Source organism: Vitis riparia, chromosome 13 (assembly GCF_004353265.1).
Source record: "Vitis riparia cultivar Riparia Gloire de Montpellier isolate 1030 chromosome 13, EGFV_Vit.rip_1.0, whole genome shotgun sequence".
Lineage (NCBI taxonomy): Eukaryota > Viridiplantae > Streptophyta > Magnoliopsida > Vitales > Vitaceae > Vitis > Vitis riparia.
The window spans coordinates 3,449,214-3,466,586 of NC_048443.1; the positions used below are offsets into that span (position 1 = coordinate 3,449,214).

The following is a 17,373-nucleotide window of genomic DNA, read 5'->3' on the forward strand; positions in this document are numbered from 1 at the left end:
CAAGTCAAATTCATCCAAAATAACCAACACTCAACAACCTTTTACATAATCAAAATGAAACCCACTACATGGGTAAATTTTTGAAGTATAACAATTCAGTTGTCATTTTCTCTTTAAACCAATCAATGCAGGCATCGGTTAGTGAGCTGAATGGATGATCATGCATTAAGTATTCTGCATATTTAATTAGGAACATCCCACAATCACCACTGCATGAAACACAAGTAATCAAAATTAAGATGGCTAAAATTTTTTTACTGTATAAGCCATAAAGGTGAAATGATAAGATGAAGTTTGGACATTTGTTTACTTACTCATACTCTTGTTGAGGAACATCATGCAATTGTTCAATGTCCCACTGTTCTTAACTCTTAGGATCACCGCTCTTCTCATAATATGATGTAGCATGCAAAATATGCGGTAACACTTTAACTAAAGGTATTATGACACCTTTTAGTCGATTATCACTATTAATGTCTATCAATGAGTCACACACAAATATTCTCCTTTGAGCAAGGTGAACTACTCCTAATACCCAATGCATACTTCAGACATTAATAGGGACATAGATGATGTCCACCTCAGACCATTTCATGGAAAGAATTGGGTGAAGCCCATTAACATAGTTAATAAGAATATCATCTGCTTGCATTTGGAATTGATTCCACTTTTTAGCATGCTTCTCCCACCTTGCTTTCACATTTTGCTCTATAAAAAAAGGTAAAAAAGAATAGTTAAACTACCATAATTTAATTAGTATTATGAGGGTCAATAGTAAAAAAGAAACTATACATACCCAAAACATTGTATCTGTGGTGGTAAAATTTTGAGAAAATGCATGGGGCTTTTCTATTCTCCGCTTGCAGAAAAAGTAGAAAGCAACATCAATATGCTAGACAACATATACAAAAAAAAAAAAAAAAAAACATTAGTTATACTATTTCATTATAATAACAATATACTAATAAGTAAAAGCAAACACAATAAGAACATTTACAAACCGTGTCTTTGAGCCATGAACCATGCTAAACTAGTGACTCAAACCATTCTTTGTCCACATGCAAGTAATCAAAATCAACCTTAAACCTTATTGTAATAATATATCAAAAAACCATGATCAAGCAAAGAAATTGCCAAAAAGAAACTATTGCAAGTTTAAAGTAAAAATAATTACCCTTGTTGAAGACTCAACCACTTATGAAAGGCTTCTCTTGCTTCCTCAAAAATATATTGCAAATGATTGAAGTCAAATGTTGTTTCCCCTTCCTTTCTAATTTTCCTTCTCTTTTTAGGGTCTGTGAAAGGAAGCTGTAAAAAATAGGACTTTTTCAACTCACATATTCACTTAAATATAGTGGGGGACTGTTGCTTTGGAAATACATAAACCAAAAAGTTGCCTGATACGGTAGGGGTATCAAATAATTTGGCAATATCAACAATTGGATAAAAAATCACATCATCATTTTTATCCATTCCTATTATGTGTTTTTCTGCAACTACAATATCTGTTATTTCTTCTGTATTGGTTTCACATCTATATGGTCATGGTTCTCATCCTCTTTATCTTTCATCACAGTCTCAAACTTGTCATCTAATGAATTAAAATCCATACCAATATTTTTCCTTTTGTACCAGATTTTGAAAATTTTGTATTATCTATAGCACATGACTCATTTTGCCTTTTCACCTAAAATAAGATATGTACCATACAATAAGATAGCATAAATATAGAAATAAAATACATAATTTGATTGAATAAAATATAAAATTCAATAAATATATATCACCAACATCCAATAAAAGTTGTCTTAAGTTGTCAATCTTTCTATTCACTTCCTTTAGTTCTTTTTTCAAATAATTGAAATTTGATTCAGACTTTTCTATATGCTTCATGAACTCTATCCATAGATTTTGCACATGTTATCAACAAATGAAACATTAATTCTTCATACATCATTGTACACCCAAATTATAGTCATAATTTAAAAAATTGATGTGTACTTATGATAGTTATGTTATGTTTATCAAAGTAACCTTCACTTGACTATGGTTAAGTTTCATTGATGATTAACTTAACCGATGTTAAGTTTTCAATTTGAATTTTTGTTTGAACTTTGTATTACAATTGAAACATTAAAAATGACATTTATGGATGGATGAATGAATGATAATGGAGTTACCTCAATTGAAAGTGGGATAGAATAATCATTTTTGTTCTTGTTTTCCAATATAGCAGCAGCAACAGCAACATATGCAGTAGCTTCAACCGGGTGATCTTCATCTTTTAGGTCACCCATAGTATCATGTTCTGGGGTTGTTGGTTGGCTTAAAATTTATGGAGGAACACCATTCACTGACCCTAACTTATTCAAATACTTGTAATAATCTTGTTGACATTCCTCCAAAGTAGGTTTAAGCAACGAACACAAAGATAACTATTGAATTCAAGTTAAATAATTTAATTAACAAACATAGACATATACAAATATGTAAGCGACAACACTATCAAATTATATGGTAAAAAAAAATTACTTACATTGTAGTCCAAAAAGATTTGTTGGAGCTCGGTGAACCTCGATGTGGAAGTAGCACTCCAATTTAAAATCCATGGGCAACTCTTAGCAACATGATTAGCATATTTCATTCCGATAATCGGAATAGTCTCATACACCTAAACTTGGAAGACATAATCGGAATAAGCAATAAGCAATAAGCAATAAGCAATGAAACCAAAGTCTGTAATATGATTATCTTGTAAGTTGCCCAGGCTTTCACAGAGGAACCTGCATCTTTTCTGGTTCGCTTGTCCACGCCTTCCGCCTTTCATCCCTCTCTCTCTCTATCTCCTTGTTCTCCTAAAAGCAACCATGGAAACTGTCGAAGGTGCTGTTCTTTCTTCTTCCTTTGACGTGTTGTTTGACTCCTCCGATGTGCAAAAGTTTGCACGAAAACACCATTTCCAAACTGAGCTCGAGAACCTGAGGAAGTTGCTAGTGTGCATTTGTGGAGTGCTGAGTGACGCGGAGCAGAAGCAGCTGACAGAACATTCAGTCAAACTCTGGCTGGATGAGGCCAAACACCAGATTTATGATGTGGAAAACATATTGGAGGAGTTGGCTACCCGATCTTTGCGACGCAAGTTGAAGGGGGGATCTCAATCCACCACAAGTAAGGTACGCAGCCTTATCCCTACCTTTTGCACTAGTCTTGGGGCTGATGATGAGATTAGGCGAAGGTTAAAGGAAATCACTACCCGGTTGGAAGATATTTCAGCTCAAAAAGATGATCTTGGCTTGGAAAACGTTGCAGCAGAAACAATTTCTAAATGGCTACAGACCACATCTTTGGTAGATGAAACCAGGATTTGTGGCAGGGAGGACGATAAAAATAACATTGTTAAATTTGTGCTTAGTAACCAGGAGAGTGAAAGCAATGTCGATGTGATTTCAATAGTTGGTATGGGTGGGGTTGGGAAGACCACACTTGCTCAATTGGTCTACAATGAAGGGATAGTGCAAGAGCATTTTGACCTAAGGGCATGGGTCCCTGTTTATCCGTTTAATGTGGAGAGTATAACAGAGGCCATTCTCGAGCAGGTCACTGCGACTTACGAAGATTTACCAGACTTTGAACAAGTTCAAGTTAAATTGCGTGATGCATTAGCTGGAAAAATGTTTTTGCTAGTTTTGGACGATGTGTGGAATATGAATTACTACTATTGGGATTTATTACGGTCTCCTTTCGCAGCAGGAGCAAAGGGAAGTAAAATCATTGTAACAACACGCAATAGGGAGGTTGCATTGATGATGAGAGCTGTTCTCGTCTATGAGCTAGCAGTTTTACCTCAAGACGAGTGCTGGGCAATATTTTCTCAATATGCATTTGAAAATAAAAATATTGATGAACGTCAAATTTTGGAAGTCATTGGCAAGAGAATCGTAGAAAAATGTCAAGGCTTGCCCTTGGCTGCAAAGGCGCTTGGTGCACATCTATGGTCTAGTCATCAAGTTGAGGAATGGGAAAATGTACTGAATAGCAACATGTGGGATCTGTTTTCAGGTTTGCTTCCAAGCTCAATGTTGACTTCGACTTATTATCATCTTCCTTTCCATTTGAAAAGATGTTTTGCTTACTGTGCAATATTCCCAAGAGGTTATGCATTTGAGGTAAATGAGTTAGTCTTCTTATGGATGGCAGAAGGTCTAATTCAACAACCAGAAGGAAATTCGCAAATGGAAGACTTAGGTGTTAGATATTTTCATGAATTGTTTTCAATGTCCCTTCTCGAACGATCCAGTCACAATGAGTCAGAATTTGTTATGCACAACGTTAATGTTGATTTAGCTTGCCATATTGGTGGCTCCATGTATTGCATCTTGGAGGAAGGGGGGAGTTACCTCGAAGTAATTTCTGAAAGAACTCGTCATTTCTCATTCACTTCTCATGTTGAAGACGTGTTAGAAAAATTTGAAACCTTCAAAGAAGCAAATTATTTACGAACCTTCCTAGCATTATCAACTGCTGCACCAGAGGATGATGAAGCAGTTTGCAGCTTAACTACTAGGGTGCTTGACGAACTGTTGGCAAAATTCAAATGCTTACGGACCCTCTCTATGAGGGGCTGTCAGATAAGGGAGCTACCAAATTCAATTGCTAGCTTGATGTATCTGCGCTATCTTAATTTGTCCCTGACTGCAATCGAACAGTTACCTGATTTGAGTACACTTTTTAATTTACAAACATTGCTATTACACGGCTGCAGGAGGCTGGCTGAGTTACCTCGAAGTGTTGGGAACTTAACTAATCTTCGGCATCTTGACATCACGGACACAGATCAATTACAGGAAATGCCTCAAGAAATAGGCAACTTAATAGCTTTGCGAATTTTATCCAATTTTATTGTGAGCAAGAGCAGCAGTTTAAGGATAACAGCGCTGAGAAATTTGTCACAACTTCGAGGGAAGCTTTCCATTTCAGGGTTGCATAATGTGGGGCATATATGGCCTTCATGTGATGCCATTCTGAGGGATACGGAAGGACTTGAAGAGTTACTGATGGAGTGGGTGAGTGATTTCAGTGGTTCAAGAAATGAAAGGGATGAAGTGCATGTCCTAGACTTACTAGAACCTCACACGAATCTGAAAAAGCTCATGGTCTCATTTTATGGTGGATCAAAATTCCCAAGTTGGATAGGAAGTTCTTCATTCTCAAACATGGTGGATCTGAATCTAAACCATTGCAAAAACTGCACATCGTTATCATCTCTCGGGCAATTATCATCACTCAAGAGCTTGTGCATCACCGGAATGGGTGGTTTGAAGAGGGTTGGGGCTGAATTTTATGGGGAGATTTGTCCTTCTGTCAGGCCCTTTTCATCCTTGGAGACTCTAATATTTGAGGATATGCCAGAATGGAAAAACTGGTCATTTCCTTACATGGTTGAGGAATTTGGGGCATTTCCTTGCCTTCGTCAGCTGACATTAATCAACTGCCCAAAATTGATCAAGCTACCTTGTCATCCACCTTCCCTTGTAGAGCTTGGTGTATGTGAATGTGCAGAATTGGCGATTCCACTTCGAAGACTAGCATCTGTTGACAAATTAAGTTTAACAGGATGTTGCCGGGCTCACTTGTCTACACGAGATGGGGTTGATCTCAGCTCCCTCATCAACACATTCAACATTCAGGAAATTCCAAGTCTCACTTGTCGAGAGGACATGAAGCAGTTCTTGGAGATCCTCCAACATTTGGAGATATATGACTGTGCTTGCTTGGAGAAGCTGCCAGATGAATTGCAGAGACTCGTATCTCTCACAGATATGAGAATTGAGCAGTGCCCAAAACTTGTGTCACTTCCAGGGATTTTCCCACCGGAGCTACGAAGACTTAGTATCAACTGTTGTGAGAGTTTGAAGTGGCTACCTGATGGAATATTGACATATGGGAACAGCAGCAACTCTTGTCTCCTTGAACACTTGGAGATACGGAACTGTCCATCACTCGCCTGCTTCCCTACAGGAGATGTTCGCAACTCACTTCAGCAACTGGAGATTGAACATTGTGTTAATCTGGAGTCTCTGCCAAAGGGAATGATGCAGGATGCTTTAATCAACCCCAGCAACACTTGCCGTCTTCAAGTCTTGAAGCTCTACAGATGTTCATCTCTCAGGTCCTTTCCAGCAGGCAAGTTTCCGTCTACTCTTAAGCGGCTTGAGATATGGGATTGCACGCAGTTAGATGGAATTTCAGAGAAGATGCTGCAGAACAATACTTCCCTTGAATGTTTGGACTTTTGGAATTATCCAAACCTGAAAACTCTGCCTGGGTGTCTCACTCCCTACCTGAAAAACCTTCACATTGGAAACTGCGTGAATTTTGAGTTCCAATCTCATCTCATGCAGAGCCTCTCATCCATTCAAAGTTTATGTATACGGAGGTGTCCAGGTCTGAAGTCCTTTCAGGAGGGCGATTTGAGTCCCAGCCTCACATCACTTCAGATTGAAGATTGCCAGAATCTCAAGACACCCCTGTCTGAGTGGAACCTCCACAGACTCACCTCTCTTACCGGACTCAGAATTGGTGGCCTATATCCGGATGTGGTCTCATTCTCAGCCAAACAGGGCTTCCCACTTCTTCCTACAACTCTCACACATCTTTCCATAGACAGAATCCAGAATCTGGAATCCCTTGTCTCCCTTGGTCTTCAGAACCTCACCTCTCTTAAAGAGCTAAGATTCACAGAGTGCCTTAAGCTCCAGTCATTTCTGCAAAGTGAAGGGCTGCCCTCTACAGTTTCAATGCTTTTCATCAGGAACTGTCCACTTCTAAGCCGAAGGTACTCAAAGAATGGAGAAGACTGGCGTGATATTGCCCACATCCCCTGCATTCGAATGTATGATTAACTGTTCAGCAAATACAAGCAGATTTCCACTCTTCCTTCATTTTTTGTAATCAGGTATGCTTCCCATTCACTAGACACATCCTAATTTGATCAGCCTTATATCGGTTTTTCTTTCATATGATAACATAAATTTTCTACTCTACCTGCAGGAGAGAAAATGTACTTGAAATGAAAAATTCCCTCAGCAACGGGTTCAGCCTACTGTCGTTGTGGCATGTTCTTACCCTGAAGAAGATGCTTCTTGAGGCCCTTTCACATACATTCAATGGCATGCCAGGTAAGGTTTTGAAAACTCAGGATATTTATGCATTCAGAGAAGCAAATTGGTCAACTCTTAGAAAAACTTGGAATCGATTATTTTCTTAACTGATATTATATTGGTCTTTTTCCAGCATCATGGCCCATAACTTCATATTTATATAGTTCAGTCTGTGGCTTATGAACTCTTGTGAAGCCTTACGCATTCAGTTTTGAAGATGATGGTTTGAAGTTTGTGGCTTAGTTTAGTTCCAGAGGGATTTGAAGAAGATGATTGCAGTATCTGTTGTAAATGGTGTCATGCTTTGGAAATTCAGCACTGTGCTTTTCAAATTAATGGCTCCTAAAGGTGAAAGGAGAAGTTTTGCCCATGATTGCCCACATCCCCTGCATTTAGATGTATGACCGACTTTTATTAAGTGAACGAGAACGAGAACGAGAACACTCTTCCCTTAGTGTTTATAATCAGGTATGCCAATTCACAACATATGGCCTCATTTTCACCAGTCCTATATCATTTCCCTTTTATATAACAAGAGAAATTACTTCTCCACATGCAGGAACATAAGAATGAAGCACATGAAATGAAGATTTCTTATGGTGGCACATTCCTACCCTATAGAAAGTTTTTTGTTTTGGGAATTCATCTTGAATCCATTTCCAGAAAAACTCCATGGCACTAAGGTAACCTTTTTCTTTTCTTTTTTTGGCAAAGTGAGGAGATTTATGTGTTGGGAGATGCATGATAGAGATGTCCATTCTCTAAATTTGTATGACATTAAAATGCTCTTTTGCAGAACCATGGGCCTCTATTATTTCATAAATTTATATGGGGGCTTCATTAAGGAAGGTGCATTACCTTTCTTATCCTTCATTAAGAAGGCTTCTGACAGTAGTTGCACCTCAATGTTTTTACCATATGATTTTTCTTAGGCATATATATCTCTACTGGACAATGTTAAGCTTCTTCCACAGACCATCTGTTGGTGGTTTCTTCACTCAATGTTAGATACATCAGTTCTATTCTGGTATAAAAATTGAATTTTATTTTTGATACTGAAACATATTTGTAGTCTTCCCAACTCCTGATCTCTTGTTTCCTAATGTGCATGTAATCAACTAAAATTTGGTAGCCCACCTCTCATTTCTTAAGAATTACGGCTCATTAAACTGCAATTATGTTGCAGAGATGCAACTTCATGTCCCAACTTCCTAGCCCGAATCTTTAATTGGCTAGATTTCTTACTAATTTACAAAGCTTCTCCTTTAACATTTTCTTTTGTGGGTTCTTGGACCAGCAAGACATTTCATGAAGTTTCTTTTCTTTTCAGATGAATGCTGGAAATATGATAGAGTGATGAAGGTCAAGAACCATTTTGGGCCGACTTGGAGGCCAAGCACAAACTGGTTTAGATGATTTCTCTTTTAGTTTCATCTGGTTAAGGTTAAGGTTTTTTCATTATTTATTTATTTATTTATTTAGCAATTATTCGGGAGCATTCCCGACTTTTATTAATGTAGCTTTGTAGAAGCTGATAGCCATTACAATCTGTACTCTGTTTTTCTTGGTGATCATGCTAGAATACGGTTTGCTCATCATCCTCTACAGGTGGCATGTGGAAAGAAGTAAAGGCCATAACCTAAACTTGGGTTCTTTGAGATACTGCTTGGAGACTTGAACCTATGCTTCGATGATCTAAGAAATTACTTGCAAAGCAATGGCATTAGAAAGAAGCAAGGTCAGTCAATTTGTACTAAATTACTGGTTTATTTATGATGATTTTTTTTATTTGCCCAATTGTCTTCTTTTAAGCATATTTGACTCAGACATTTCAGTGACTCTTGCTTGAAGAAGTTTCAGTTCTTCTTTCATATCAGACATGTAAGAAAGCCAGAGTGTTTGGTCATACCTAACAGTAGGCAGTGAGGGAACAAGTTCATACCCTAGATTGTAGGAACTAAAGAAAATCATCCCCATATTTAATAAACACTTCCGGTCAGGTTAAGTTTGAGGTTGCTACGTAGGTGCTGCCACCATGACTAATTTGAGGTTGACTTTTCTCTTAGAACTTAGGGAGGGATATGATGAAGTTCTTTTATTTGAATGTGAATTTTTGGTGTAACTTTTCTCTGAAGGTGAATTCTTAGCACTAAGCTTTTCTCATTAGTGTTTGGGATTTTTATGTTTCCATGATTAAAAATCTTATATTTCAATTTTGTTCTATAGATCATGTTTCTAGGAGCACTTCAATCATGAAGAAACATGAAAAAGCCTTTAACACATATGGAGACAATCTGCCATTCAATCAAGTGTTCCAAAACAATCCAGAGAGGTGATTGCTGACAACGAATAAGGAACCCGGAAAAAGTATGTGTTTGATGGATTGGAAATGAAGCTTAAATGTAAGTACAAGGAAATTTTCAGAACTTCAGAGGACATCCCAGCTCAAGATAACAAAATATTTTACCCAAGATGCTGAGGGGTGAAATGGACTGATAAGGAGTGTTAATGGGAGAGCTTAATTTCAGATATGGGAGTTGGATGCTAGGCTGTATAATATTGGAGATCAACTTCTTTTGTTCATTAAATTTGATAATATGGCTAGTTATTTATGATGAGCTTCTATAGCATGACATGGTTTTTAACTCATTGTTTGTTTTAATTAGTATGAAGCTCTCTCTCTCTCTCTCCCTCTGTCTCCCTCTGTCTCTCTCTCTCTCTCCTTATAAAAAAACTCAGAACAGAAAACTTTCTTACAAGAATATGGAGGTTTCTTTACAACAATCTCTCTTTTTGACTAAAGCCTCTTTCATGTCTCAGCTCTTCCCAGGCAGATCCCAAGTACCATGCAAGGAGTAGGAAAGTGAAAACTGTATCCAATGCCCATTAGTTTCATCTCCCTGTGATTTTGCATCAACTTCTAACCAACAATCTCCATTTGATTACCTGAATATTCTAGGAACAAGCATCAGAAAAGTAGTTTTAGTGACCTTGAAGAATGTATCCTGATAAGAAGTCCGAGCAAAATAGAATCATTATGATCTTAAAACATTGATTAAACAATTTTTCTATTTCTAACTCATATGAATCCACACTATACCTTTTATGTCATTATTTTTAGTTAATCATGCTTGTGTAATTTCAAATTGATCTTCCTGCAACCTCAAGTTTTCTTGAGTAGTGGAAGTCGTAGAAAATATGTAAGGTCCTAAATCAAAATGAATTAAAAAAAATTATCAACTGAACTTAGTAACCTAATAGTTGTTGAACCATACTGCATGCTCTGCAAATTTGCTAATAATCCATTTGAATCTTGGAAAGTTTGAGGGGAAAAAAATTAGAATAAAAGAAAACCGTGGAGAAAATTTGTAGTTATTTTTTTCATGTTTGATTGACCATGAAAAAGTTGAAGTAAAGAAAATTAATATGTCAAGGACTACAATTTCCCTAAATTTTCTCCTCATTTTTTTCAAACCCAATGGATTGAAAAATCTTTTAACTCTCCCTTTCATTTGTATTTTTTTCCTCACCATTTCTTGTCGTCTCCAAATGTCATAAAATTATTTTTCTTAACAAATTTTTTTCAATCCTTAGTACTTTATGGTAATCAAACATAACCTAAAGGTTTAACTGACACCTAGATGCCTTATGTTCCATTAGTTCCACATGCATGTTAAACATTTCCTGCTCATATTGAATCTCAACACCACCAATTCTTACTGTTTTGTGAATTATGAGCTTGTGGTCAAGACTTTGACAAAAAAGGGCACATAGATATAGATATAGCTGGATTGTAAAGGGAAAAAAAGGAAGATTGAATAAATAATACCACCATTTGAGATTATAATTAGTGTTTAAAAGATACAGCAGCTTTTGACATAGTTACTGAAGTCTAGAACAAAAAATGAGAAGTTTTTTTAGCCAACATTGACATAAGATCTATAGTTTAGAAATCTTAGTAAATGACCAAAAATCCTGCAAAAAAGTTCCTCCAGAAATGACCAAAAAAACCAACAAAATAATAGCTGAAAAGCTATTCCTGCAGCTTTGAAATCCCTTCTATGGGAATTGCTTCCATGTAAAAATGGAGGAAAGGGAAACAACTTCTGAGAGGAGAAGAGGCGCCTGAATGAAAATAGGGGCACTTCATAGCTTTTCAATGCATTTTTCAGACCCTTGATTACTCTGTACTTGCAGAAAGCAGTATTCTAGGGGCAAACTACCTCAGCCAAATTGCCAAAGATGAGCAACATGGCATGGACTTGAGCATACACAACTCTTCATGAAATGAGAGGTTTCACTGTCACAGAAATAGGATTGTGAATACCAAAATAGGTAGAATTTAGCGAGGTGATCACATTGAACTCAAAAGCCATTTGGCAATCAACATCCCACCAAGCTACAACCAGGGGGCAAGTATACTTGGACCCATGACAATGGTGGTCTTACATTGTTCTTGTGACAATCTGCAAGGGATTCACATAAGATAAGAAAGAGTATCAGAAAACTTGCAGAAGATTCAAAAAAGAGGACATTAAATAGGTTCCTAAACTATCACCTTATGTAGTTAAATAAGGTGGTTTTTTGTACTAGATGAAAAAATGATTGTGGAATTATGCTTGGAAAAAAGCAAAAGCAAATGGATTTTGCTTATAAATCATCCAAAATTGATAGATGTTCTGTGTTGAATGCAGGATAGCAAATAAATACCTGACTGCTCCCACCAGAGCTTAAAGTCAGTATCCTTGCAAGTGTCTCAAGATAAGATGACATTGCCATCAACTCGTATGCAGGGGATGTGAGCAATCTTGGGCCAGTATGTCCTTTATCCCTTTGGCACCGTTTCATCAGGAGAGGACAGTCCCAGATACAAAGAGAAGAGAGAGAAGGGGGCAGCTGCACTTTTGGGAAGGACTTTGTTAAAGAATATGATATACATTGTGAACCAAAATCCTGTAAGTTAAGCTTTTAGGAAAATTAGTAGTTTAACACGATATCAGAGCTTCATTTGGTGGGGGATCATGTGTTTGAGTCTCACCACATGTTAGTTTCCTCCATTTGCATATTGCAATGTTTGCCTGATCTCCTGGCTCAGAGATTTCAGATTTCAAATATTGCTCAGTCTGAGAGAGATAAGAGTGGACAGGGAAGTCTTGGTAAGCCCCACTCCATCCCAGAGGCCATGAGTTTGTGGCAACCGCAGATGTCAAGTAAAGATAAGCTAGGAGGACAGACCCCCTCTTGGAAATGAAAGAATTTCTAGGCAGACCCTCAAGCAGGGGGAACTCAAGTTTCCGACAGCCCCTGATAGAAAGTATTCCAATGAACCAACTCAGGGGAAGGACCTGAGAGATTCAGTCTCTGATGTACAATATAAGGAGATAAGAGTTGCTCTGCATCATGTATGAGATCTCTGAAAATTTTGAACCCTTTCGTAGTGCTAAATATTTGCGAACATTTCTTGCATTACCAATTCATTCATTGAATTCAGGTTGCTACATATCCACTAAGGTGTTGCATGACCTTTTAATGGAAATGAGACGTTTACGAGTACTATCTTTGAGTGGTTATCTATACCTGAGTTACCAAATTCTCTTGGTGATTTGAAGCATTTAAGGTTTCTTAATTTTTCAAACACGTCAATCAAATCGTTACCTGAATCAGTTAGCAATCTTTATAATTTACAAACACTGATATTACATGGATGCAAGAGTCTTTCCAAGTTACCTATAGGAATTGGGAACTTAACTCGTTGATACTGATGAGTTACAGGAGATGCCTTCCCAAATAGGTAGACTACGGTCCTTACAAACATTGTCAAAGTTTATTGTTAGCAAAGGTAGTGGGTTGAGAATACGGGATCTGGGGAATTTGTCCCAACTTCAAGGGAAGCTGTCCATTTTGGGGTCACATAATATGGTCAATAGAAAGAGGTAATGGATGCAAATATAAAGAATAAACACAACATTGAGGACTTAACAATGAAATGGAGTGGTAACTTCCAAGTTGTAGTTGATGATTCCGTGGTCCTTGAGATGCTGGAACCTTGTGAAAATTTGAAAAACCTCACCATTGCATCCTACAAGGGATTAAAATTCCCTGTTTGGATAGGTGATCCCTCATTTTCATCAATGGTGGAGCTAAATCTCAATAATTGCCGAAATTGTAGACAATTATCATCTCTTGGGCAAAGTTTTCAAAGATGTATCTTAGGCGCGCCTTGAAGAACGCCTTAGGGCGAGGCAGGGCAAAAACGCCCTGACGCGTAAATAATAAAATGCAATGTGAGAAAGGCGTATGCCTTTTCCACTAAGGCGTGTCTGAGGCACTCTTTGATTGCGCCTTTTATGCTCCGAGAAGAAGGCACACTCGTTGTAGAAGCTGATGTGGCCATGAAGAAATTAAAAAAAAAAAACCCTAACTAATCCCTAAAGTAAAACCTCAGTCCCGATTGAAGGCAAACAGAAATTGGGAGAAAAAATCCAAAAGGAAACCCTACCTGAAGCGGCGACAAAGTGCTCAACCTCAGGCGGCGACCAATCACAAAGCATCTTCTCCGGCGACGACCAATCGCAGAGCATCTTCTCTGGCGGCGATCCCTCTCGTTCATCTCCAGATATGTTGCGATCTCCCTTTCTTCGTCTCCGATGCTTCCCCCTCTCGGTTTCATCTTTTTCTCCATCTACCATGGTTTTCTTCATCTTCCATGGCAATCGACAAATTGACACAGAGGCTGGCTTTCTCTTGGCAGTCGGGGTCTCCCACTTCATCAATTTTTTTTTAATCAAATGCCTCTTCATCCAATATATATGCATATATATATATATATATATATATATTTAAATCATTTGACCCCTCAGCCAATAATTTTGACTAGCTCTCAGTCTCATACTCTCAGCCAGTCATTTCTCCTTCATCCATTTCTATTTTGTAAATATTCCAGTAAATCCTTTGCTTAAAATTATTTTTATATTTCTGGTTTAATTTTATTTTTCACCCAAATTTTATTTATTTCATTATTAAATTCCAATTAAAATTTATGTGTATAAATTTTAAATTCCTTTAAAAAAAATATTGGTTTTTTAAAATTAAAACCAATGAAATTTTGAATTTCATTTTTATATTCCTTTCAATTATGTCTTGTTATTATTTTTTAGTCAATTATATTGTTATATAGAAATTTGAATATTATTATTGATGTTTTTTTTTTTAGAATGAGTTCCTCTTATTCGAAAAATTCAAGAAAAGATTTTGTGTGGAAGTATGTTATTGAAGTTGCCAAGGAGCAATATTTAAAATGTAAATTTTGCAATCAAAGATGCACGTGAGGGGTGAATAGACTCAAGCATCACTTAGCCGGAACTCATCATGGTATGAAACCATGCAACAAGGTTAGTGAAGATGCTAGATTGGAATGCAAAGAGGCATTGACCAATTTTAAGGATAAAAAAACGAAAAGAAATGAATTGCTCCAAGAAATTGGTATGGGTCCAACTTCAATGCATGAGAGTGCCTTGTCTAAAACAATAGGGACATTAGGGAGTGGGAGTGGGAGTGGGAGTAGGAGTGTAAGTGGGAGTGGGAAACCTATTCCTAGGAGACCTATGGATAAATTTACTACTTCACAACCTAGACAAACTACTTTGAATTCAAAGTGGAAGCAAGAAGAAATGAAGGAAGTGTGTAGAAAAATTGGTAGGTTTATGTATTCAAAAGGTCTACCATTCAACACTGTGAATGATCCTTATTGGTTTCCTATGATAGATACTGTTGCAAATTTTGGGCCCGGGTTTAAGCCTCCATATATGCATGAATTGAGGACATGGATTCTTAAAGAAGAGGTGAATGACCTAAGTATCATTATGGAAGATCACAAAAAATATAGAAATAATATGGATGTTCAATTATGTCAGATGGTTGGACAGATGGAAAGAGTAGGTGTCTTATCAATTTTTTGGTGAATAGTTCTGCTGGCACTTGGTTTATGAAATCAATTGATGCTTCTGATACAATAAAAAATGGGGAATTGATGTTCAAATATCTTGATGAGGTGGTTGAAGAAATTGGAGAGGAGAATGTTGTGCAAGTCATCACTGATAATGCCTCTAATTATGTGAATGCTGGAATGAGGCTTATGGAAAAAAGAAGAAAATTGTAGTGGATTCCTTGTGCTGCTCATTGTATTGATTTGATATTGGAGGATATTGGAAAGCTAAACGTTCATGCTACTACACTATCTCGAGCTAGGCAAATAGTGAAGTTCATATATGGGCATACTTTGGTTCTTAGCTTGATGAGAACATTTACAAAAAATCATGAACTTCTTCGTTCAGCAATTACACGATTTGCTACTGCATTTCTTACTCTCCAAAGTCTTTATAAGCAAAAGCAAGCTCTTATAGCAATGTTCTCCTTAGAAAAATGATGTTCAAGCACATGGGCTAAAAAGGTAGAAGGTGTGAAAACTCGAAGTACAGTGTTGGTTGATCCAAATTTTTGGCCTCATGTTGCTTTTTGCATAAAGACCACTGTTCCATTAGTTAGTGTCTTGAGAGAGGTTGATTCAGAGGAAAGACCAGTCATGGGTTATATTTATGAGTTGATGGATTCAGTTAAGGAGAAGATTGCATTTAATTGTCGGGGCGTGGAGAGAAAATATGGCCCAATTTGGAGAAAAATTGATGCAAGATGGACTCCGCAACTTCATCGACCTATACATACAGCGGGTTATTATCTTAATCCTCAATTGCAGTATGGAGATAAGTTCTCTAATGTTGATGAGGTGAGGAAGGGATTATTTGAATGCATGGATAAGATGTTGGATTATCAAGAACGTTTAAAAGCTGACATTCAGTTGGACTCATATGACCAAGCAATGGGTGAATTTGGGAGTCGTATTGCAATTGATTCTCGAACATTAAGAAGTCCTACAAGTTGGTGGATGCGTTTTGGGGGTTCAACATCGGAGTTGCAAAAGTTTGCTATTCGAGTTCTTAGCCTTACTTGTAGTGCTTCGGGATGTGAAAGAAATTGGAGCACATTTGAGTTGGTGATACTTCTATTTTTGTAAATTTTTATACATATATTTCTATTTCAATGTTAGAGAGCCTTATTTCATTTTAACACATAAATTTGATACTTTTATTATTTGTAGATCCATACAAAAAAAAGAAATAAACTTGAACATCAAAGGTTGAATGCTTTAGTGTATGTAAGATACAACACTAGATTGAGAGAGCGAAGTCTACAAAGGAAACAAAATGTTGATCCGATTTTGGTAGGGGAGATTGATTTGGATAATGAATGGATTGCGGAAAAAGAAGATCCCCTCCTCCCCCTTGATCTTTGTTGGCTTCAAGATAATGAGTTATTCAGTGTTAATGCCATTAGAGCTGTGTCATCCAACTCCTAAGAGTCTGAAACATCATCGAATCACATGGTTTCTTCACATTCCTACAAAAGGAAACATAATGAAGTACCAAGTAAGTACTCAAAAATTGAAGTCATAAATTTGATTAAATTTAATAAAAAAACTTATAATATTTACACTTAATTAATTCTTTATGCTAGGTACAAGTGGAGGCAAAGGTAAAGAGAAGGAGTTGAATTTGACACCAATTGATGAAGATGAAGATTTACATGAAATGGGGATACATGATAGTGAACATTTTCCTACTATTGATACATTGGATGAGGATGATGATGACCTTGAGAATGAGGATTTAAGTTGAAACAATTGACTCTAGTTGTTATTTCATGACTTAGTTATGGATTTTTTGTAAAAGTTTAGAACTATTATTATGGTTGACTCTATTTTCTATTTCATGACTTAGTTATGGTTTTTTGTTAAAGTTTGAAAATATTAGTATAGTTGAATCTAGAATCTATTTTATGACTTTGTTATGGTTTTTTTTTTGTGAAAATAAGGTACTAGTATGCTTTTTATTTATTTTTTTATTTTTTATGATTCTAATGAATTGTTTTCATGTTTCTATTTATGCTATTTTATTTTATATATTTAAAAATATTAATTAATTATATAATGTGAGGCTCAAAAAGCTTACGCCTCAACGCCTCGAGTCTTACGCCTTGCCTCACGAACACAAAAACGCATCGCCTTACGCTTTCGCCTTTAAAAACTTTGCTCTTGGGAAATTATCCTCACTCAAAGTCTTACTGATCTCAGACATGAATGAAGTAAGAAGGGTGGATG

General features: G+C 36.8%; 2 protein-coding genes across 8 annotated transcripts; one reads left to right on the top strand and one right to left on the bottom strand.

Annotated features, from left to right (window-relative positions):
* Positions 1–2,844, bottom strand: LOC117929162. Of its 5 annotated transcripts, XR_004653705.1 has the most exons (6): positions 2,537–2,725; positions 2,181–2,435; positions 1,175–1,308; positions 797–892; positions 315–708; positions 1–209 (listed from the first exon to the last, which is right to left on the bottom strand). XR_004653705.1 is itself a non-coding variant. In XM_034849387.1 (5 exons), the coding sequence occupies exons 1-5, from the start codon at positions 2,787–2,789 to the stop codon at positions 548–550; spliced, it is 489 nt and encodes a 162-aa protein (XP_034705278.1). In that variant the 5' UTR covers positions 2,790–2,844; the 3' UTR covers positions 434–547. The 5 variants fall into 5 exon arrangements, 4 of the variants coding, with proteins under 4 accessions (XP_034705278.1, XP_034705279.1, XP_034705280.1 ...); XM_034849387.1 differs by lacking the exons at positions 1–209; positions 2,181–2,435 and adding an exon at positions 2,784–2,844 and having other exon boundaries at positions 434–708; positions 797–849; positions 2,537–2,671; XM_034849388.1 differs by lacking the exon at positions 1–209 and having other exon boundaries at positions 434–708; positions 797–849.
* A 1-nt stretch (position 2,845) lies between these two features.
* Positions 2,846–9,825, top strand: LOC117929160 (putative disease resistance RPP13-like protein 1). 3 transcript variants are annotated; one of them, XM_034849385.1, is made up of 7 exons: positions 2,846–6,955; positions 7,051–7,178; positions 7,294–7,628; positions 7,720–8,187; positions 8,491–8,603; positions 8,769–8,898; positions 9,387–9,825. In XM_034849385.1, the coding sequence occupies exon 1, from the start codon at positions 2,868–2,870 to the stop codon at positions 6,900–6,902; it is 4,035 nt and encodes a 1,344-aa protein (XP_034705276.1). In that variant the 5' UTR covers positions 2,846–2,867; the 3' UTR covers positions 6,903–6,955; positions 7,051–7,178; positions 7,294–7,628; positions 7,720–8,187; positions 8,491–8,603; positions 8,769–8,898; positions 9,387–9,825. The 3 variants fall into 3 exon arrangements, with proteins under 3 accessions (XP_034705276.1, XP_034705277.1, XP_034705275.1); XM_034849386.1 differs by having other exon boundaries at positions 7,720–7,843; positions 8,741–8,898; XM_034849384.1 differs by having other exon boundaries at positions 7,720–7,843.
* The last annotated feature ends 7,548 nt before the right edge of the window (positions 9,826–17,373 follow it).